This window comes from Macrotis lagotis, chromosome 6, assembly GCF_037893015.1.
Source record: "Macrotis lagotis isolate mMagLag1 chromosome 6, bilby.v1.9.chrom.fasta, whole genome shotgun sequence".
Classification (NCBI taxonomy): domain Eukaryota; kingdom Metazoa; phylum Chordata; class Mammalia; order Peramelemorphia; family Peramelidae; genus Macrotis; species Macrotis lagotis.
Genome location: NC_133663.1, coordinates 196,506,348 through 196,531,059, shown reverse-complemented (window position 1 = coordinate 196,531,059; position 24,712 = coordinate 196,506,348). Strand labels below are relative to the sequence as shown.

The 24,712-nt window shown below is 36.1% G+C and overlaps 2 protein-coding genes across 2 annotated transcripts in view; one reads left to right on the top strand and one right to left on the bottom strand.

The window, feature by feature from the left end:
- Nucleotides 1-564: 564 nt before the first annotated feature.
- On the bottom strand, nucleotides 565-23,635 carry MFSD9 (major facilitator superfamily domain containing 9). The gene is made up of 6 exons (XM_074192204.1): nucleotides 23,473-23,635; nucleotides 20,423-20,510; nucleotides 14,012-14,055; nucleotides 8,899-9,028; nucleotides 5,179-5,388; nucleotides 565-3,540 (listed from the first exon to the last, which is right to left on the bottom strand). Exons 1-6 carry the CDS (start codon nucleotides 23,590-23,592, stop codon nucleotides 2,744-2,746), a joined length of 1,389 nt encoding a protein of 462 aa, XP_074048305.1. The 5' UTR covers nucleotides 23,593-23,635; the 3' UTR covers nucleotides 565-2,743.
- TMEM182 (transmembrane protein 182) overlaps nucleotides 23,472-24,712 on the top strand; it is a 109,746-nt gene continuing 108,505 nt past the window's right edge. Inside the window, exon 1 of the mRNA XM_074192205.1 lies at nucleotides 23,472-23,487. The gene's annotated coding sequence lies outside the window, so the exon portion shown is untranslated. The remainder of the gene's footprint in view (nucleotides 23,488-24,712) is intronic.

Here is a 24,712-nt window from a genome sequence, read left to right as displayed (position 1 = left end):
CAGTTGTATCCATTAACTCCCTGAGAACATATACCATAAGCCCTCTAAATCTTTAATGGTTGACCATATAAAAAATATCTAAAGAAAATATTCATCTAAAAATCAAGTAAAATCCGTTAATTAAAAAGGAAAAATATTGCAGGGGTGTATTGAAGAAATATTTCACTTTTATCTAAAGAACAAAGAATGCTAGTCTTGGGCAAGTCACTTATTTCCTTATCTGTAAAAAGTATATAATGGCAACACCACAAGATTGAAGTTAGGATGAAATTAGGTAATATATGGAAAGTGATTTATAAACATTAAAATGTCTAAATGTTTTTATCTATAAACAAAATGTAAAAACTTCTGGATCTCTCTGCTCAGACTCATTACATAATTTTGCTTTTATGCATCACATTAGTCATATATATATTTGTATATGGTGCTGATTTCAGGTAAGGTGAGTCAATTGCTACACATAAAAAAGTATGCCTAAATTTGAAATTGGAAAAATTGTATTTTTGTGTGGAGAAAGAATATAAACATGCAGTGTATTCAGTAGCACTATTTCAAAGTTTCTTCCCCTTAACCTTTCTATTATATCTCATCTCTCCAACCTTTACTGTATGTAATGCCCTCTTTCACATGAATCTTAGAATTATAAATTTGGAACTGGAAATGACCTTAGAGATATATTTTGTCTAATTTCCTCATTTTTACAGATGAGAAAGGTGAGGTCCAGAGAGAATAAGTCATAAAGAAAATAAATGATAGAGTTGAGATTTAAAATTAGAGCTCATGATTATAAATTGTGCATTTTCTCCACTGTGCCACATTGTTTCCCATTTAGTGCTGTTTTCTCAACTGTAAAATGGTGGGGTTGAATTAGTGATACCTGAGGTCCTCTCCAGCGCTAAATCCCAGATACTATGCTCTCTTCTTCCAGTAAGAATATAAGTAACTTAAAATAGTTTCTATCTTTTACAGAGAACCAAATAATCCTATCTATTTAGAAGGTACTTCATAAATACTTACAGAATTTAATTATTTCATTTTAACTTGTTCTTTCAATCACAAATGATTGAGTCAATAGTATTCTTACAGTAGAAAATGAAAAAAGATCCAACTTAGAAAATATTGTTTGTATTTTCAGCATGTTTCATTTGCCTTTCTGAAAAGAAATCCCATACTTATTTTTTTTAGCAAAATGCACTTTATATATGCTCCTCCTGGTGAATGTTTTCTCTGAACCATGAGTATCAACATTCCTTTTTTGACATCTGATTTTGAAGCAGCCATATCTGAAGAATCCTAGGGGTTTTATCAAGAACCCAATAGGAACGCTTCTGATACAACTAAAGATCTTCTTACCTTGATGGGAAGTGCCTATTGTAGGAAAAAAAAGTCTATCAATCTATCTGTTTATCTATCTTTAAACTAAACTGGGGAATTTATCACCATAAAAATCTTCATCTCCCATTGAAAATAGGCACATTTATAATCTTAGGAATTGTTAGACACCAATGGCTTACTCTAGGTTACAGTATCTCTCAAAAATTTTCCATCCATGAATCTGAACACATACTTTAGTAAGTGTGCATGAGTGTTTGCTACAATATTTCTTGGCATGCCTCAGTCTTGGGCCTAAGCAGTACATAGAAAAGTATGCAAAAATTATGCAATACAATATTAGGGCTAGGGGAGGTTTATTATTTTCCCTTGAAAAATATCGAAAATTTGTCTTGGTCCCACATAAAGGGGCTCATGTTTAACAGTCTTAAGTTTCGTTTATACTACTCAATTTCATATATATATATATATAATGGAACATCTCACGTGATGACATTACTTTGTTATTAATAAAGTTTCTTTAACTTATTTTAGGTGATGTTCTATTTCCCAAGTAATGCTGTAATACAGGAATATAGAATTTCAGGTACGATTCACCTTGACTAACCATCAGTCCCCTTAGTCTACTCCTGAGGGAATCTTCTGGCAGTAATGGTGTGGATAAAACCTAATCCATAGGGGGCTGGATCAAATAATCTAAATAACCTTCCACATTTCAAGAGTAGGGAGCTAACAAAATTCTAAATACCACTTAGTGCAAATACAATTTTTTAAAAATATCTGAAATCAAGGATAAGAAGTCAGTCTATTTAAAAGATGACAAATGGAAGTTGTCTCCAAGTTTTTTAAAATTTACATGGAGGGGACTTGTATAAATACTCTACTAGTATTAAGGAAATCATTGCTACCTACCCGATTTTGGTTAGTGCAATTTTCTTAAAGTGCAATTTTATTTTCATTTAATGGGAAAGTCTAGGTGCTTTCTTCCTTTCCTCCAAGTAGACTGCTTTGGCAATCTACTCAAAGAGTCCACTTATATGCATTTTGCCAACATACTCTCAGGCTCAACAGCTGCTATCTTATTTCCTTTAAAAATATTAAACCCAGATAAAATCTCTAGGTACACAATTCATATCTTCCTTGTGGTGAATATTTTCTCTGAACTATGAGTATCAACATTCCTTTTTTGACATCTGATTTTGGAGCAGACATGTCTAAAGAATCCAAGGGGTTTTATCACGAACTCAGCAGCGATGCTTCTATACAACTGAAGATCATCTTATCTTGTTTTCACATCACCTTTTTCTTTAAAGGCATGTTAGTTATTCTTCTATGATACACCCTTAATAATTATTGCATTTGCCCCTGGCCCATTAAGTAGATATTTCATTTCTTGGTTATGGAAATAATCCTATTGGCTTTTCAGTTTAGTACTCTGATTATTACTGTAACGAGGTTTGTTTAAAATCATTATGAGGACAGCCACTAAAGCTAATGCTGCTCCGAGACTTGGGGGACCACAGGGACTCAACTCTTGGATGACTCCGGAGAGGAGAGGGGCAATGATCCGACCCACAGCTGTCACAGACTGCCCTAGGCCTATGAGAGTTCCACTAGCTTGAGTCCCACCCACAGTTAGCAGAAGATCTGTGATACAAATCCTGCCTATAGAAGTAGAAAAGGATAAACAAGTGGAGCAGAAAATAACGACCCATATGCTGAGTGTTGTGGAGTAAAGCAGCAACAGCACACAGGTGAGGACACTTGAATGTAACAGAATGATGTAGGTGCTGTGTTTGTAGAGTTTCATTATTGGTCCAAGGACAAAACCTGCCAACACTCCCAGGGCACTGCTGTAGCTTATAATATACCCAGTTAGCCTGGGTTTCATGCCAAAGCGCTCCTCAATTGCCAGAACAAAGTTACTGTGATAGAGTATGACAGCCAAAGCCATTAGGAAGCGCACTGAAAAAATGTCCCACATTTCAGAGAATATCACATTCTTGATATCCCTTAACACAGACACAATTTGCATCCATAGCTGCCAAGTCATTGCCTGAGGTGTGATGGCACCATAAGTCATTGGGGTCTCCTGCAACTTGTTTTTTGTCTTTTTCAGAAGGTCTGAAGGAAATCTGTTGCTGGATTGCTGATTATTTTTCATCCTACTCAGGTTTGTGTCATTCCAAGGAAATATCCAGACCAGACCTGTTAATACAGGGCAAAAGTATGAGTGTACTTTATGGGTTATCCTCATGCTAAAAAGTTATTTCTCTAATTGCATTTGTCAAATGGTTGAGATAATTTCTAAAATCCTTTTTTTCTACTCAATGTCAAGAACACCTACTTCACATATCTGGTTCAATTCATTTCCTATTCAGACTTCTTCAAACAAAATGTTCACCATTTGCTCCCCTGCTTGAGAACTTCCAATGGTTTTCTGTTTCCTATTATTTCAAATCTAAATTGTGCTCTTTGTTCAAGGCTTTTCATTAACAAATTGATTTCCTTTCTCTTCAGCTCTCCTACAAAAAAATTATTTTCTTTGCCTCTTCAATCAATTTAATTTAACAAGCTATTCCATGCTGATTCTGGTTGGTTATGTATTCCATTCATAGCTCCTGAACTTAACCAATCTCCTCTTCAACTGTTCATAGATTGTTCCACAATCCACAACAAACTCACTCTGGGAATCTAACTGTTGTGTCTTTGCTGGTATTTGATATTGCTATATGTTATTCCCATAATTTCACACATATATGTTGTTTTTCCAGCTATATCATAAGCAACTCAAGGTAAGGGATATCATCTATTTTTTAATATTTTCCCATAGTGTTATGCACACAGTACCTTTGAAATAAAATAAATGTTTTTATTTTGTTTGGGAAAGACATTAGGATCCAAAGTCATGTGAAGGCAATATAGAAAGTATAAATGAAAATATGGTGGCCACAACTTAAGACATTGATTGCAAAATTCTAACAGAAAACTCACCATATAAGAAAGTGGTAAGAGGCCCTCTTGAGTTTTTCCATTTATTTATATTTTTAAGAGGTTCTCCAAGACTTTCATGGAATGAAGATTTCAGTAGGAATGTGAAGGAACTCTGCATGATCATTGATGGACTAAAAGGAAAAGATCATTCCAGGCACTTGGGCCATGGTAAAAGACATAGGCATAGATATAAGTGAAAGGAAAAAAATCTAAATAGGATATTTAAGCAATAAGGCTGATTACAGCAAAGGATATTATTAGTAGACTAAATGAAAATATAATATAGCTGGGGAAGGATGATAGTATAGCTGGGGAAGTTGAATCAAAGACATGTAGCATATCATATTAGACAGTAGTAGAAATGTGTTGTACTTAAAAAAGTGTCAGGCAGGCAAAAAATATACAGAAGAACTTAGTTTGGAAAAAGAAAAAATGCACAGCACACAATTTAAAGAAAAAAATTAAAACTAGGGCCCCCAAATCAATCTTTTCTATCAAATTTTTCTGATACTATTCCTTTCCTATATCATGGATATGTGATATCCTATAGAAGATATGTGATATCTTATAGACTGAGATTCCATAAATTAAGTATATGCTTGAAGTCAGTTTTTCTGGCCACAGTGATGGATTTGTCCTGATGCATTTACACTCTTTCTTGGTTTCCCATGCAACATGCATGTGTTTAAGGGTTATATTTCTGGCTATAAACCACACAACAAAGTTAGCTAGTTCATGCAGGGATCATACTCATGATCTTGGGCTCATGAGAGTTAGAATTCTCACAACGTAAAGTGGACCAATATTAATTAGAAATAAACTGACTTATCTTGAGATCAAATCCCAACTTACCAGCATTTAGTGTGAAGATAGAGAAACAGATGAAGGATGTTATATAAAATCCACCTTCTAACTCAGTAAAATATCCACCGACCATAGGACCCAAGATAAAACCCACATTCGATGCTGTATTCAATTTCCCTATTACCAGCGGGCGCTCTTTCTCTAAAACCAGATCTGAAAGAAGAGCTCTTGAGATTGAGAACGTGTGCTTGAATATACCTACAGGTTGAGATGGAGAATGGTTTTAGTAACATTTCCCAAATGAAAGCCTTTTATTTCCTGTCCTGTATTTAATCTCAATTACCACAAATTATTCTACTTTCAAATAGCAAATTATATATATATATATATATATGTATATATATATATATACATATATATATATATATATATATATATTTATATATGGCTAAGAATTTCTGGCTAGGTTTCATTTCCATGAACACAGTATCTGTATTTAATTAGAAAAAATGAAATATTCATGAAAAAGGATAGAAAACCTTCTTCTACCATCTGAGTGAAGTATGCTAATTTAACAATACATAATAAAATACAGGTGTACTTTTAACACTAATGTTTACCAGAACAATTTCTGGCAAGACTTTAAAGCATTTAGAATGTACAAATTTAAAAACTACAATGAACTTTTGCTGAAAAGTTTCTTACATGGAAAAGGCAAGGCTATAGAAGATTTGCAACTTCCTTTTCAAAAGAGAACGTGGGTTTTAGAAAAGCCTTTGGTAATTCTAGCTACCCTTCCTTGGTTCTAACTAGGACTGGAGGGAACCCACCATCTCCCAAACTGCTGAAATTACTCCCCTGAATGCTCTGATGGTTGGAATATTGCTTATTCCTTGTCAAGAAGAAAAAAGTACCCAAAATGTTTGGAAATAAATGAAACTTAATTCTACTGCTTACTACTTAAGTTACACTTTTATTAAATTTCTTATCTCTCTGCAGTTTCCCTCTTTCATCTATCTTTCAGTTTTCCTCATCTGTAAAAATAAGGGTTTTGAACCTCCAAGATCCTTTCCAGTTCTAAATCCCATGATTTTCCTAAAACATTAGTTATGTCACTAAAAACACTGGTTATGTCACCTCCCAACTTGATAAATTCAATAAACATTTCAGGATTAAGTATAAAAACTTATAGTGGGCTTTTAAAGTCTTTCATAACCTGACCCCAAATATTTTAGTCTTCTTAAACTTTATTATCCTCCATGCATTACTCTGTGGCTCACTGATACTAGTCTCCTTTCTATTCCTTGCACACATTACCTCTCCTGACTCCATGTATTTTCCTTGTTGTCCCACATGCCTAGAATGCTCTGTTCCTCTTTCTCTCTTCCTTGGCCTACCTGGTCTTCTTTTAACTATGAGGTAAAATCCTACTTTCTGCAACAATCCTTTTAACTACTGCCTAACTTTTTAAGAAAACCTCCAATGGTTACCCTGTACAAATCCTACATGTACATAGCTGTTTGCAGGTGGTATCCCCCCATTAGAATGTAAGCTAATTAAGGCAGGGGTAGTTTTTATTTTTCTTGATATCCTCAGCCACAAGATGCTATGCAAACAATTATTTTTCCAGACCAGTTGCCCATTAATCCCTCTTCATTCCAAACAAATAGGCCTATTTTCTTTTCCCTGAATAAAACAAATTTTCCCCACGCCTGAAAGTCTCCCTCTTACCTCTGTCTCAGCACCTTTAATCCATTGAACTCAAGTGTTTCCTACAAAGGTCTTTCCTAATTTCCTTAGTGAACCCCTCCATTTCCACAAGGAGGGGCAGCTAGGTGGTGCTTAGAGTACTGGCCTAGATCCAAGGAAACTCTTCTTCCTGAGTTCAAATCAGCCTCTGACATTTACAAACTATGTGACCCTGGGCAAGTCACTTAACCCTCTTTGTCTCAGTTTCTTCATCTGTAAAATGAGTTGGATAAAGAAATGCAAACCATTTCACTATCTTTGCCATGAAAACTCCAAATGGAGTCATGAAAAGTTAGATTCAACTGAAAGACTCTAAAACAACAAAACAACCATTCCCACAAATAATCTTGCAACTTATATTTACTTATTTGTGTATATATTGTTTTCTTCCCCATAATCTCTTCATCTCCTGTTCATACAAAGAATTTCAGATTTTTGAAGACAGAGATTAGTTTGCTCTTTTCTTGCAGCCCTAGAGACTAGACTAATGTCTAAAATAACAGCAGGATTTAAAGAATGCTTGGTAATTAAACCAAATTGAATTAAAGAGATGAATTACTCCTATATCTGGAAGAGCTAGGTTATAAAAAGAAACATGTGCAAGCAAACAGGGTGGGACATCACTTTTCTTATATTGTCTGTCTATAGCGGAGTGGAAAGAGGAAAAGGGTAAGTAGCCTATATTTAAAATGCAATACCAGAAGTAAAACTTTGCAAAGTAATTCCCTATACAATATTTGGAGTACCCTTGCCCTGTACCTTGTTTTCATATGATGCCAAGTTATGAAGTATAGTTATTAAAGGACATTTATCTAGCAGTCCCAATATAAGGTCATGATATTATTTCTATGTACAATACATTGATTTCACACTTATAAATGAAATCATGAACAAAAAAAAAGAATATTCTCTATGGGGACTTGAGGTAGGAACCTAGTCCCAGGCTTCTGCTGTACTTCTATTTACTTAGAGTAATATCAAAAATTTCCTTCAGAATGATGGGGAAAGGTTGTTTCACACAAATATTATAAACTTAACCAGTATGCAGAGATAATGGATACATGATAAAAATAAAAAGAAATGAACTCAATTTGTTTTTTTTATTACCATTAGTTGTCTTTAGTGTCATATATTGCTACAATAACTGTTCCATTCCCACATGTAAACACAATTTTTTTCTTAAGTAAATGGGATTTCAACATAAAGACAAAATATATTTATGGAAGGTGAAAATTCACTTTTGGCTTAATATATTTTATCTCTGTTACAGAATGTTAAAACTGCTCAGAGCTACATTCATTGTTTAATGAGTGAAACTGAAATCTGATGACTCTAAAGAAATGTAATTTTTGCTCCATTTAATCCAGGTTGTAACTAGAAAAAAATCAGTTTTCCAAATATAACACAAAAAAGGAAACCTTGAATTTCAGAATCAAAATATATCTCAATGAAATTAAAAAAAACAAAAACAAAACATCTTTACCTTGAGGCAAAGTTTGCTCTAAGACAGGGGTATAAACATATGTGTCTGCTTCACTGATCCATTTCCAGTCAGGTTTGCCTAAGAAACTAATTTTTAATGCTCTACATCCATGTTCAACAATAGCAATTAGGAATAGTTGAGCTTTACAGCTGAAGAGAAGTCATACCAAGTGGACCTATGCTTGAAGTTATTTGGTCTAGCTGGAAACCAAGAAACTAAAGGGGAGGTTTATCTTCTACAGATGAATAGGACAAGGTGGCACATATCAGATGTTGAGCCAATTTCATTGAAATCCTTGGCAATAGCAGCAGAAGACAGATAGGTGTAATATAATAATTTGAGACTGAATTGACTCTCTTCAAAGAGAAGTACATGGTTTATGAGGCAACGAGGCCAAAACAAAGATGAGAGCCAGTAGGATTAAGACCTATGGGAATACAAACTATATAGACAGAAGAGAATTCTCAGCATCATCATCTGGGGTGGGGGAGGGCATGGAGGGAAGAGAGACAATATGGAAAATATAAGAAACTCACCAACAGGAATTCTAGCGATGGCAACTAAGAGGATGCTGGTAGATGTGCTCAGGAGGAGATAACCTAGAGCACTGAGCAGAATACACACAAGCAGTGAATACTGTCTTCCTACTACATCACTCCAGCAGCCCTGCAAAAGGTAAGAGGCTTACAAATTTTAAATAAAAACACATGTACAAATTTGCACACATATAAATATGCATATGTAAATGTTTTATAAGCATTTATTATCTCTCCCCTACTCCCAGACATTCTGAACAATTAAAAGACAACCAATCCTCACTGCCCCCACTCCACAAAAAATAAGCAAAACTCTCCTGTAACAAATATGCATAATCAAAATTTCTAGATTGTCCATATCCATAAATTTGTTTGTCTTTCTATATCTTAAATTCATCAGCTCTCTCGTAGGAGGTGGCTGGTATGATTAATTTTCAGTCTTCTGGATTTATAATTTATCTTTGCATTTATCAGTTTCAAAGTTGTTTTTCACTATTATGTTGCTATTGTATAAATTGTTCCCTTACTTCTGATCACTTGTATCAGTTGATGAGCTCCTTTGAAACTATTTTGTCAGTTCTTACAATTCACAAAATAATATTCTGTGGCATTCATATAATATTTACTTAGCCATTTCCTAAAGGATGGCATATTCTTAGTTTGGGGCTGCCTATGAAATGAATTGCTATAAATATTTTTGTATAAATACATATATATATATATATATATGTCCCTTTTTTCCTTTTTATTTGATCTCTAGGATATAAGCTTAATGGCATAGATGGGACAAAGGATATAGACAGTTTAGTAACTTGGGAAGCAGTTCAAATTTTTTTGCTTTTCAGAATGGATGAACCAATTCACAACTCCATCAACAGTGCATAAATGTGAGGTAGACACACTTTACCCGATTTAAACAAATGATAACTTGGACATATTTTGTCCCTGGAAATTGTGTTGATATTGTTCTTTTGGTATAAAGAAAAGCACAATGTTCCTTCTATATAAAGAAGCACATGTGTCTTGTGGTTGAGTAATATCAAGAAAAGCTTAGGAAAACAGATTCAAAATCCTAAGACCCTCAGTTCATCCGTAGAAGAAACTTTATAACGTTGTCTTTGTGCTTTCATGTAAAGATATACTTTACTAATAGAATAAAGTTTCACTTGTGACACATAAGTGTATAATAATGGGCAAATCCTTTAACCTCACAGTAGCCCAGGCAACTAAGACTATGAATTTCAGAAAAGTCATTATATATCTGTTCTGGAAATGGGAGTTAAAAGCCTAGATCTTACCTGGCACTTTCAAATAATATTCTTGAAGTAATTTGTTGGTTTAAAAATAAATTAGTAATTTCTATAAACATGGCATTCTCAAAGAAAAAATACTCAATAATTAGAGTAAATTCTTCAAGGATATTGATTAGTGGAAATTTCTAAAACAATATTTTAATTGTGAGAAGCCCATTTTTAAGAAAGTAAAAGATACTTGTTATTCTTACTTTTTTTTTTTTTTGAACTAGCTGTGTAACCTGAGCAGGTCATTAAACTTCTCTCCCCTCAGTTTTCTCATTGATCTGACAATTTATGATTCTAAATACAACCATTAAAAAAGGAACTCAGGCCAATAAAACACAGGGTCAAATCTGGAGAAATTTAAAAAGAAGGGGTCAGATTTAAGATGATTCATTGTTAATATTCAGTCATTTCCAGTTACATCCAACTCCTCTTTATGACCCCATTTGGATTTTTCTTGGTAAAGATACTAGAGTGATTTACCATTTCCTTCTCCAACTCATTTTACAGATGAGAAAACTGAGGCAAATGGGGTAAAGTGATGCTCAAGGTCACTCAGCTAGTAATGTTGGAGATCAGATTAGAACTCAGAAAGATGAGTCTTCCTGGCTCTAGGCCCAGCACTTTTTATCTACTACACCACCTACTTGTTCATTTATACTAAACTATGATTCAAATTCCTGTCTCACATGGAATCCTTGAAGGGAGAACATTGTTTTCCCATTAACAGTTTGACACTTTAATATCTCTGTTTTTCAGAACACTAAGAATCTCTTAATTGAATGAATTCTTATATCATTACATTTCATTTAAATTCTATAATATATAGAAATTAATATTTATTAACACATAAAATTAAATTAGGGATTATTAGATTTGTATTATAAAATGATTAATAAAGATTCTTTCAATAACATACTTTCCATATATTGATACTCATATAATTTAAAGAACACATCTATTGCTTATAGCTATTTAATAAACATTTATCCACCAGATTGACCACTTTAATTGAACTCAGTGATCAAACGAGTGGCAAGTATGACTTTCTTACTCAAAATGACCAACCATGTGAATAAACTGACTGGTTATTTAGGCAGCATGTGGGTTGAATTTAAAAGAGGAATGCCTAAAATATGGATCTTACATAGAACTTTGTATCAGAAAATATTCCTGTGAAGTAAGAATGTTAGAACTTAATAATAGGTAGGTAATAGAAACTCTCTGTATTTAAAAAATACTTGGTTTCAAACCCACAAAAGTAAGGTTTGTGATTTAAATGAGAAAGTGATATTAAAATGATTAAATGAGAAAGTCTTTTCTTTAGACCATGTTCCACATCCAGATATTTTGAAATCTGCTTGTCTTTCTTTAGGGAGATACTGTCCTACTTTCACAATAATAGCCATTGCTAGTATCTTAAGATATAGGAGTTTAAAATCCCATTAGAAGTAGGCATGTTTATTTCATTATTTTACCACATCAGTTGGATTGTCAAAGAATTCAGAATGTGCTTCATGCACGAATATTTTAAAAGACCCGATTTCATTCCCATGGATACTTCCTCCAATGATGCAAAACATCTTTTTAGATGATCTTTATCAGTTTCAGCTGGTGGCCAATCCTCTGGTAGTATGTCTTTCTGAATTTATCTGGGTTGGTCCTCAGTTCATTGAGACAGTATCTGTCACAGGCCATTACCTGAAGCTTTTTCAGGTTGGTATGGCCTGACAGAGCTTATGTGCTCTGCTGATATATCCTTCAACAATCTCCTTCATCAAGTTTATTTGTTAAAGTTGTAGAATTATATTAGAAAACCAAAGGTCACCTCTATGCTATAATGAGACAGAAAAGGCTTTAGTTATGTATATTTTAGGCATATCTAATTTTTCTTATCAAATTAATCTAAATTTCCTTTTTTAAAAATACTAATCTTTACACTTTCTTCAATTTCTAAGGAAAAGTCACAGTTAGGTAAGAATTATGAACCTGAGGCCATATTTGAACTCAGGTCCTCTTGATTCCAGGGTGGGTACTCTATCCACTGAGCCATCTAGCTGCTCTTAGTAACTATTCTTTAAATCTATTCTGAGCATCATGAGCCACCAGAAGTTTTTATATTTCATATATATAGATATAGATAGATATAGCTATATATAGATATGTATATAAATATCTATCTATGTATATGTAACTTTTTTCACTAGCTCAAACTCCATATCTATGCCCTTGATTCCATTCTCTCTAGTCTCTTATAACAATGTTACTTCAGCAGTCTTTCTTTTTTTCTCTTTCATCTTTAATCAGTTACAAATTACACTTCTCTATAGATTGACTCTTAAAATTGTTTTTTAAATCTTTCACTTTCCTTTTACATGTTCATATTTTCCTTGATAGACAGTTTCTGTCCATTTTCCCAGTTTATGAAAAACTTAATCAGAGATGTTAAAATGCAAATCTCTAGTGGGAAAAATGAACATATCTAAAACAGGTTGTAGTGTTAAATTCTGACATAATGAAGATAACTATGGATTATGGGACTAGGCAATTTGAAAAGTACCCTTCCAATAATGTGTCCAGTATACTAATCATGAGCACTAATGCTTCCATGGGACTTGGAGATCATAATACATACCTGAATGAATTGGTGTGTGAGGTCAAAGAAGAGAGTTAGATACAGCTTTGCTCAAACTATTCCTTTAACCAGTTCAACAATGATTATGGTTAATAAAAATCCCAGATATCATATCTTCAGGGACTTGATTCATGAGCAAAGGTTCTTTACTGGAGTTATGTAACAGAATCAATCAATCAAACCACAAGCATTTATTAAGTGCCTACTGTGGGCAAGGTACTATATTAGGGAAGCAAAAGCAAAAATTTAGTAATCTCAACCCTCAAGGAGCTTAAATTAGATTGTTTTTGAGTTGTTTTTGAGTTGTTTATGACTCTGTGAGCTCATTTAGGTTTTTTTTTTTTGGTAAAGATATTGAGTGGTTTTTCCCTTTCTTTCTCCAGTCTCCTAAGGCAAAAAGGGTTAAGTGACCTGCCCAGGGTCAAACTAAGTGTCTGAGGGTAGATTTGAACTCAGAAAAGTTTTCCTGGCTATAGGTCTGTCGCTCTATTCACCTGGTCACCTAGTTGACCTCTAAACAAATGTATGTTTACATGTGCATGTATATCTATCCACCTATCTATTTATCCATGTGGTTATACATATACATATATATATATATATAAAATATATATATAACATATATGTATGTGTGTATGTGTGTGTATATATAATGTCTAGAGGGAGATAGAAATGTAAATATAGGAATAATGCAAACATATAGGTGACTTTAAAAACCAAACAGAACAGCCTTTGACCAGAGAGAGCAACTAGAAGAGAAACCTACATATTAATATATGTATATATATATATATATATATATAGATATATACACACACACATAGACACATATACATGCTAGAATATGTTTTTGTATACATGCATATTACACACTACATGAATATCACAGAATTATGTTTAATACTACAGTCATTATTATAAGCAAGATTTTGATTCTAAAGATATAGTTCAGAGTACTCAATTTTAACCCATCCTAATATTGCAAGAAGATTTGATGATTTCTTATTTAGAATTAAAAAAGAAAAGTAACAATTTATATTATACACTAAACTAATTTCTTTTTATGTATGTGAATGATTTTTTAAAAAGTTTTATAGATGGTCATCAGTGTTACTAAACTTGTCAATAATTACACCATCGTGTTTTAAAGATGCAATGATAGAAATGAAGGTAAACTTACCACAACTGTACTAGAAAAGAGCTGTAGAATACCATAGAGAGATCCTGAAATAAAAATAATAGTATAAATCAAGGAAGACCATATTCATCAGAGATATCATAACTAATTCCAGAAATCAATAGGAAGTGTGCCAGCAAAAGGGTGTGGTTACTATATATAATTTAGAACAAGCAGAAGGAAAACTAAAGAGGGTAGGGCTCAGATTATGAAAATGGAAGGGTCATGACATGAACAGTGAGACAGAGAAATCTTGAATTATGTATTAAAGAAATACAGCAAAGAGTAAAAATTTCTCAATTTGAAAATAGTTTTAGAATGTTGGAAAACATACTCTTCTACATTTATTTTAGAGTTGCTGGGTTTTGTTTAAAAATTCCTGCTTGAGAGATCAACTTAAAGATAATTTTTTTAACAGACACTTTTTCCCTTACTGTGAATTTAAATCATGGCAAAGCATGAAGTTTGAAATTATTTAAGAATTTTCTATACTATCACAGTAGTCATTATTGACACTATCATTCTTTTATTTCTATTTGTAGGTTTATTCCCCTTTGTAAGATTATTGCTCTATTAATCTATTTTTTTAAATTGTTAAATGAATAACTGTTTTTTGCTGGGGCAGGGGGTGTGGGGTAAAGATGAGAATCTATATTACTTTATAGTTAGAGGGTTTCCTCTTCCAACTTACATCCCCTCATTAATTGTGAGTTATTTGCATAAGATAACTTCTCTACATAAAGAGCTATAGATTTTAGGATAAAACAAACTGGAGTTTGAATAAGGATCTGGCAAAGGAAGAGCTGAGAAAGACTTTCTGGGTGGGATAAACTTGATAAATATTCTGTATCAATATGCCTTAAGTATCACATTTGGGAAGCAGACAACCTGATCTGACATATTTTAATCATTTCCTACCCTTTTACCCCACTATTATAATATTATCAATACATATGTTTCTACGGATAACATCCATAGCTTGTCTCCTATATTAGATTGTAAACCTCTATAGTAACTACTCTTTTTGTTTGTTTGTTTGTTTTGTTTTTGCAAGGCAATGGGTTAAGTGATTTGTCTAAGTTACACAGTTAAGTAAGTATTATGAATCTGAGGTCATATTTGAACTCGGGTCCTCCTGATTCCAGGGTGGGTACTCTATCCACTGAGCCATCTAGCTGCCCTTAGTAACTATTCTTTAAATCTGTTCTGAGCATCATGAGCCACTAGAAGTTTAAATATATATATATATATATATAAATATATATATATACACATATATGTATATATATATGTATATAAATATCTATCTACATATATGTAACTTTTTCACTAGCTCAAACTCCATCTCTATGCCCTTGATTCCATTCTCTCTAGTCTCCTATAACAATGTTACTTCAGCAGTCTTTCCTTTTTTCTCCTTCATCTTTAATCAGTCCCATTCCACAGGTTCTTTCCTGATTCTTTGCAAATAAACTCAATTCTTCAGATAAAAAAAACCAAAACCAAAACCAAAATTCATTTTTCATCTACTCCATGACTATCCCACTTCTCTTCAAACCTTCCCTGGCAAACTTTTTTTTAAAGCATTTATACTAGCACCTTCTCATCTTTACTACTTGCCTTCTCCTTGAAATTTGACTTTTGCATACAAATGAGCTAATGATACTGTCCTTTAAAATGACCTATCTTAATTACCACAAGCATTTCACATTCTTCTTGACTGGTCCCATTTAATTCTGTTGACCATCCCTCTACCTGTATCCTTCATATTTTAGATTCAGAGATTCTTTTTGTTCTTCTATCTCTCTGGTACCTCATGACATCTTTTAATTTAAACCTAACAAATTATCTCTGAACCTTCTGAGTGGGCAGTTAAATGGAAATATACCTTTATACCAAGTCTCAACAGTTCTATCTGAAGCATAAATTTCCACATTTCTTTCACTTTCTAGTCTGATTACCAGTTCTTCCTGCCTCTATTTTTCTCCTCCTTCTTCACAATCATCATCATCATATCATCATATTCCACTACCACTATCACAATCACAATCCTGTGTCTTTTCATGTCACTGCTCAGAAATCTTTAGTAGATTCCTACTAATTACTGAGTAAAGCACAGTTCTTTTGCCTGGCATTCAAGAGTTTCCTCTATTACCATTTGTTATTTACCATACAATTTATATTTTTAATAGACTTTCATTGATAGTTAGCTGTTCCATCACCTGGATTTCCTGCTCTATCCCCCCCCCCCCACCCTCTTCCTAAGAGTCACTGCTTATAGAACAATTTTTTTTGTTTTTTTTTAGAGGAAGGAAAAAAATCATCAAAACTGAATCAATATTTTAAAGACAACTGATGTTATATTCAATGTTCTATGCCTATAGACCTCCACCTCTGCAAAGGAGAGATGGAAAGCACCCAGGCAACTTCTATTATTCCTTTTTAGGTTCCTCATACTACACCCTAATTGGAGTAATCTCTGTTTCTCAAATGTGTCATTTGATTCCCAAGACCTAAAATTTACTCCAGCCTTCCCTCCTTTTACCTCTGGAAATCCTATTCAATTCTCAAGCTCAACTCAAATGCCACTTCTTTCAAGACTTTCTTGACTCAAGGAGATCCAAAAAAATGCTGAAGAAAATAACATGTTAAAAACCATCATAAGTCAAGGATAAAACAGTTCAAAAAGTTACTGAGGAGAAGAATGCTTTAAAAAGCAGAATTGGCCAGATGGAAAAAGAGATAAAAAAGCTCTCTGAGAAAAACAAATCTTTCAGAAGTAGAATGGAACTAAAGGAAGCTGCTGACTTTACGAGAAGTCAAGACACAATATTTCCAAACCAAAAGAATGAAAAATTAGAAGAATATGTGAAACAACTCATTGAAAAAACAACTGATCTGGAAAACAGATTCAGGAAAGACAGTTTAAAAATTATTGGGATACCTGAAAGTTATGATCAGGAAAAGAGCCTTGACATCATTTTTAAAGAATTCCTACAGGAAAATTGCTCAGATATCCTAGAAGCAGAGGGCAAAATAGAAATCGAGAGAATCCATCGATCTCCCCTGGAAAGAGATCCAAAAAAGACAACCCCCAGGAATATTATAGCCAAGTTCCAGAACTCCCAAGTCAAAGAGAAAATATTACAAGCAGCCAGAAGGACACAATTCAAATATCATGGAGCTGCAGTCAGGATCACACATGACTTAGCAGCAATTACATTAAAGGCTTGTAGGGCTTGGAATGTAATATTCCAGAAGGGAAAAGAGCTCAGCATGCAACCGAGAATCAACTACCCAGCAAAACTGAATGTCCTCTTCCAGGGAAAAAGATGAATTTTCAATGAACCAGGGGAAGCTTGATCTTCAAATAGAGGATTCAGGTGAAGCATAGAGAGTGGAAGAGAAGGGGAAAATATAAGGGACTTAATGATGATGAAGTACATGTATTCCTGCATAGAAAAATGATACTGATAATACTCATAAGAAACTTCTCATTTAATAGAGCAATTAGAAAGAGCTTTTATAGATGAAGCACAGGAGAGAGGTGAATTTGAAGATATAATATATTGTAAAAAAGGAGTCAATGGCTAAAAGGAAAATGTAATGGGAATGAGAGAAAGGACAGGTGGAATAGGCTAAGATGTTTCACATAATAAGATTTTTTTTTATTACAGTGAGCTATTGCAATGATATGGAAGGGGGAAGGTGAGGGGGAATGAGGAAGACTTCGCTCTCATCAGAGGTGGCTTGTGGAGGAAAACATGTATACTCAGTGGGGTACAGACACCTAGAGTAAGAAGGAGAGAAAGAGGACGGGGGAAGAGGAGGGATGTGAGTGGTGGAGGAGAGGGTGGATCATGTGGGAGAGTGGTCAGATATAACACATTTTCTTTTTTACTTCTTGCAAGGGGCTGGGATTGGATGGCCTGTCTGGGACCCCAGGACTGGGTGTTTGCTGGGTCTTAGGGGTGGTATGTGGGCTCGGGGCCTCTTGGCCCCTGGGTTGGTGATCAGACTGCTGTGCCACTCAGCTACCCTACAGCACATTTAAGAAGAGGGAAAGAGTGAAAGGAGAGAGAAAATATAGTATATGGTAGTGGGAAAGTACGAATGGAAGGAGTTGCCATCAGCAATGGCAACAGCGGAAAAATATGGAAGTAGCTTTTGTGATGGACTTGTCATAAAGAATGTGATCCATCTGCGACAGAGCTAGTGGTGTTGGAATATAGTCTGAAGCACATTTATTATTATTATTTTTTTTGGGGGGGGTTGCAGGGCAAATGGGGTTGGGTGGCTTACCCAGGGCTGCACAGCTGGGTGGTTGTTGGGTATCTGAGGCCAGATTTGAGCCCAGGTGCTCCAGACTCTAGGGCTGGTGCTCTGTCCACTGCACCACTATTATCATTGTTTTATTTTATTTTAATTTGTTTTTTTCAGGGCAATGGGGTTGGGGTGGCTTGCCCAGGGTCACACAGCTGGGTGATTGTTGGGTATCTGGGGTCGGATTTGAGCTCGGATGCTCCTGACTCCAGGGCCAGTGCTCTGTCGACTGTGCTACCTAGCTGCCCCTATTATTATTTTTTTAATTTTAATTTTGTTTCTTTAATTTATTGCTCATGAGAATCTTTATTTTCTAGGGGAGGGGGTATTATAATTACTCTTAAAAAAGAATATTTTAGTAATATATGAAAAAACATAATTTGTACAAAAAATAAAAATAAATATAAAAAAGACTTCTTTGACTCTCTGCTATCAAAAAAGAAACTCAGGTAGCTCAGATCACTTAAAGCTCCGTTTTTTCAGCTCTAATATAATACTTGAATTAAATATATCCATGTCTGAATACTGCACAGTATAAAAGACAAAATGTCTCTGACTCAGGAACAGGGTTCAAATCTTGAGTCTGACACATACATTTTGTGTAAACCTGTGCACAGCATCCTAGGCAACTCTTTTAAGACTAGACATTGCAGAGAAGCTGCTAGCCTGAATTGATAGAAGAAATTACCTCAATTGGAAGCAGCTATGATAAGGTTAAGTACAATATCATAAGTACTTAGCTTGGACTTTGTGTAATAGACAGCTGTTAAATTTTGTGCCTTTCTGAAGTAAACATGCTGACCTTGTGAACAACAGACTATAGAAAAAGTATGTTATTCCCATGGGAAGAGCTTTTCTAACACCCCTGAGAAACTGCCTGCCTGAAGCAGATAACCAACATTTGGACATCCTGTGTCCTGTTGACTGGTCAGGGGGATAGATAAGCGATTACCTTTGATATTATAAGAACTTGTCTTGAATTGTGTGAGGAAAGAAGGACTTCAGGGGGGAGAATTGCTAACATAGGCATGAGTGCAAGCTGACCTCAGTATGGGAAATTGATAGCATACATCACTTTCCCCTTATCTGTAGAACCCAGCATGAAAAAAACCTTAAGACAGGGCTAATCCTATCTGTAAGACCTAGTGTATTCCTCCCTCACCTGAGAAACAGGAATTCTACTTGCCTGTCCTTGCCTCGCTTTCTCTTGGATCCTAACCATCAGAAGCTTGCTATATTCCCAAAATTCTCATATTTATAAGCGCTCCCTTTAGCTTCAGTAGTCAGTCAATTAGTTTGATCCACTAATTGACTTCTCAAGTCAATAAAATCCTGACAAAAATAGGATCTTTTTTCTCCTTGTGTGTTCTCTCATGAAACCTACACTGAATCAGGATAACCAGAGACTCTGGGGTGGGGCTTCCCAGAGCCCCTCTGGGTGCCTCTCTAGAGTTTTTTTTAGGATTTTCAAACAATTAGGTGGCATGGTAGATAGAATGCTGGGAACAGAGTCAGTAAGATGAGTAAAAAATTGGCTTCAGACATTTACTAGACAAATGATCCCGGTTCAAGTAATTTAATCACTTTCTGCCTTAGTTTCCTCAACTACAAAATAGGATGTTCTGGGTATTAAATGAGGTAGTTGTGAAGCTCTGTGACTGGCATATAAATGCTTGTTCCTTTTGGTTACCCAGGCTCTTAGAGAATTCTCTATTTCAGTGAAATCTTAAGTATAATTTCTATCCTTGTCCATATATGTACCTCAATCCTCTCCTCAAATGAAAGCCCTAGGAGAATAAAAATCAGATCTTATCTAAACTTTCTAACTTCCTCAAGTTCTAGCACAATGCTTTATCTACAATTCAATATATGTTGGGCTGAATTGTTGAACTGAATATACCTAAATTCTACAAATTGTATGTATTCAACAAACACTTGCCAAATAATTTAGCCAACCAAACTAGAGAAAGATAGAACAAATTTACTCCAGGATCTTTAAACATCTCTGAGAAATGATCTTTTTTTATTGTTTTGCAGTTGAATAGCAATGCTTTATAATCTACATTTGTTTTATTAACTTAAATCACTTACCTATGATTCCTGCAGTCCTTGAGCTTGCTCCAAGGGATTTGATATGAACACTTAATAAAGGAACTACCATGCTTACACCAAAAAAATCCTAAAAGAAAACAGCTAATTAGATGAATGTTAGAATCTGAGAGGTTTTGGAATTGTGGATCCTATACTATTATAGGTAAAATCTATTTCCTTTTGATTTCATTATTAACATCTGGAGTTTCTAACAAAATGCCAATTTCACATTACTCATCAAATTTGCAAGTTGTAAATAATAGATTTACCATGTCCTATAATTCATATATTCACTTTCAGCTCCTAGCTTTTTCACAAAGAACACTATTATCATTCACTGGGAATGAATTCAAAAAATATCTCCAAAAGAGAACTTAAATGAGGTACTATTGTGAGGAATGGGAGAATGGAGTCATAATAAGAAGGCAACAGATGGAACAAGGAAAATGCTCTAAATAGCAAATTTTCAGACCAGATATGGGATTATGCTATGGCAAGAAGCCCCCAGGGCTACCTAACTCCAGGTCACAAGTTACTAAATGGGAAGTAGAGAGAAAAACAATAGCCTTTTTCCTAACCCTCTTCCAGCACTGTTTACAACAATTTCCATACATAAAAAGAGAGAAAACCATAAACAGAGCTGACAAAAGGCATCCTGAGGGAGATTGCTATCTGTCTCCAATCTAATCTGCAAATTTCAAGTAAATTCCTTGAAGACAAGAACAGTATCTTACTTATCTTTGTGTTATAGAAATGAGGCATTCAATAAACATTTCTTAAAAGGAAGTAGTTTTTACCCAAACAAAAAAAAATTAAATTTCCCCAAGACAAGCTTTGTTGGTCAGTTGTTTTCCAGTTGTATTTGACCCTTTGAAACCCCATTTGGAGTTTTCTTGGCAAAGAAATGATTTGGCATTTTCTTTTCTAGATCATTTTACAGTTGAAAAAACTAAGGCAAACAGTTAAGTGACTTGTGTAGAGCCTTGCTAGTGTCTGAGGTCAGATTTAAATTTAGGAAGATTTCCTAAATCCAGGCCCAGTACTGTATATACAAGATCACCAGGCACCAATGGCTACTAAATACTAAATACCAATTTACCTTTTTCAGGCCAGTTTTCAAGAGAATTATTGCTACTAATGGTCATAAAAATAAAAAAAAAACTGTTATTCTGTTAGGAAATTACATCCAGGTATTCACATATTATGCATTAATTTAAGTACATATGGTTTTCTAATTGGTGAACAAGTTGGAATTTATGGATATGAAAGTTATCAAGCTTGTACTTGTATAGCGTGACTCCACTGATGGTGGAGTCAAAAGATGGGTTCAAATATGTAGTGTAGGGGCAGCTAGGTGGTGCAGTGGATAGAGCACCAGCCCTGGAGTCAGGAGTACATGAGTTCAAATCTGACCTCAAGACACTTAATAATTACCTAACTGTTGGCTCTGGGCAAGCCACTTAACCCCATTTGCCTTGCAAAAACCTAAAAAAAAAATTAAAATAAAAAAACCCCAAATGTGTAGTGTGCTAATTACCTTTGTCAAGTCAATCAAGTAATTAATAATCAGTACCTAGTTTTAGCATGACATTGTGCTAGTACTGGAGATAATAACAAGTACAAAAAAAAATGAAATAGTTTCTATTTGGAATGATCTTTTAGTCCAACAAGGGAGACAAGTACTTATAAAATAGAGTATAAATAGGAAGAGAATAAATATAATTATATAAAGCACTACTACCAGCTAAAGGGATAAGGAAAGGCTTCATGCAGAAGATAATTCCTGAGTTTTGTCTTAAAGAGAAAAGTGATTTTATAAGGAAGATTAAGGAGAAAATATATTTCACATTGGGGAAAACCAGGACAAAGGCTTGGAAGGAGGAAATTTGAGTATCCTTTATGAAGAACAAAGAGAACTGTCTGGTTGTACTGAATACTGTAGGAGGAGTTATATTTAATAAAGTTCCTAAGATATGTTCTGCCCGGGTTGTGTTGGAATTTAAAAACTAAATAAAGTTTATACTTTATCTTAGGGCACATTTTTTTAATTCGGACCTTTAATTTTTTTTTTTGGACCGCTATTTCTGTATAACTACTTTCCTCTGTAGTTTTACTTTATTTAAACACATTCTGAGAAGGGAGCCAAAGTTTTACCAATCTGCCAAAGAGATCTATGGCACACAAAAAAAGGAAGATTCTATCTAGGAAGCTAGTAGAGTTTATTGAGCTGAAGAGTCACATGGTTTTATAACTGTGCTTCAGGAAAAGCACTGTGGTGGTAGCATGTAGGACAGACTTAAGAACTAGAGAACAATGATGAAATTTTCAGAGACTTGACTGGAGAAAGGTCTTGAAGGCATTTTCTGGCACAATCCAGAGGGAGGGCACTGAGCAGGGGGCACCTCCTGCATGATCTTCAGCATCCTGATTTCTTCCAAGGATCGGGGAGGGGGGGTGATGGTGATGATGATGATGATGATGATGATGATGCCCTGGCCCAAGGAGGCAGGAAGAAGACTTGAATGGAGGGCAGAGTGATGAAAGGTGCAAACCAAGAAGTGGGCCTCCTCATGGAACTCAGTGAACTAAGATGAGTTCAGCCTGTCAAACTCAAATAGAAAGGGATTTCTGCCCACACAAATGAACACTATCCAGGTTGTTATATACTTTTATTTACTTTGGTAAACAGGTCCCAATGACGTTTCGATCAGGGTTCAGTGTCATTTCGGAGTTTTGCTGACTACGCCTTTGGACGGCTTCAAGGCCTGGCTCTTGGCCCGAGGTCCCGGACCTCTGACGTGGAGGCGACTAAGGCGGGGCACGGCTCTCCACCACGCGGCGGGGTCCAGTCTGGCCTATGACTTTCCCTTACTCCGTTCGGGGATTTTCTTGGCAAAGTCGGCGGCGCGGCTTTGTCATTATTTTACGGATGAGGAGACTGAGGCAAGCGGGGTGACGCGCCCGGGACCCCGGGCTGGCAGTCTGGGGCAGGGCTCGCCCCTCCTCCAGGCCGCCGCCCCGCCCCCCTCCCCGGCCCCTCTCCGACTCACCAGGAAGCCCACCAGGTAGAGCAGAAGCAAGAACCCGCGGGGCCGGGCCCGGGCGCCCGCCTCCTCCCGCTGCGGGTCCTCCGCGGGCCGCGGCTCCACGCCGGGCGCAGCCGCCCCCATCGGCCCTCCGGAGAGGCCCCGGCCCGCAGTGGGCGGCCCGGGGCGGGAGGGAGCGGCGCCTCGGCCCGAGGGAGGCTCCTTCCGGCCGGCCCAGTCTGCAGCGGAAGACTGGGCGGAGGCGCCTGCGCACTGGCGTCCCGCCGGCCAGGCTCGAACGAGGCGGGGACCCAGGCCGGGCGGGGCCGGGCGGGGCCGGGCGGGGCCGGGCCGGGCCGGGCCAGGCCGCCCCGGGCCGCCCCGGGGAGGCCCCGTTGGAAGCGCCTCCTCATTGCGCCATCCACTTGGGCCCCGCAGCAACCCCGGCAGGCAGCCGCGGAGATCTCGGGCTCCACCGTGGCGGAGGGAAGCGGCCCTTAAGTGACCCCCGATTGGTTTGTCATTGTGTTTCGAGTTTTAGTTCCAAATACTCGCCCACCTCCCTTTAAGGAGGCAACAATCACAACATCTGTAAACCAGAAGGGCGGGAGAAACAGCGCTGCAGTTTGCACCCCGAAGTCTGGAGGGGACCAGCATTTTCCATTCATAGGCCCTTGGAATTATTGTCGATTATTTATTGACCAAGTGAGAAAGTCCTTCACAGTAGCCAACAATATTGCTGTGACAGTACGCAATGTTCCCTTAAGTCCACTCACTTTGCTTTTTGTTCGTGTCTCCCCAAGTTTTCCTGAAACCTTCCTTTCAACATTTTTTCCTTTTGCAAGGCAGTGGTGGGGTTCAAGGTCAGCGATCCATCCACCGTGCCACCTAGTTGCATAACTACTCCCCTTCAACATTTTTTTTAATTTTTTATTTATTTAAGGCAATAGGGTTAAGAGTGACTTGCCCAAGGTCACACCCCTAGCATTAAGTGTATGAGGTTGGATTTGAAGTCAGGTCCTCCTGAATCCACAACATTTTTTTGCAGCACAAAAGTGTTCCATCACATTTCAGTATCATAACCAAATCGATCAATCCCCAATTAATTGGCATTCCCTGAGTTTCCAAATTTTTGCTACCATCAAAAAAATATGTTACACCTATATGAATGGATCCCTTTTCACCTTTTTTTTTTCCTTTGATATTTTTTGAGGTGTAGATCTAGTAGTTGCTATTGCTGGGCCACAGAATGTGTATGGGATTA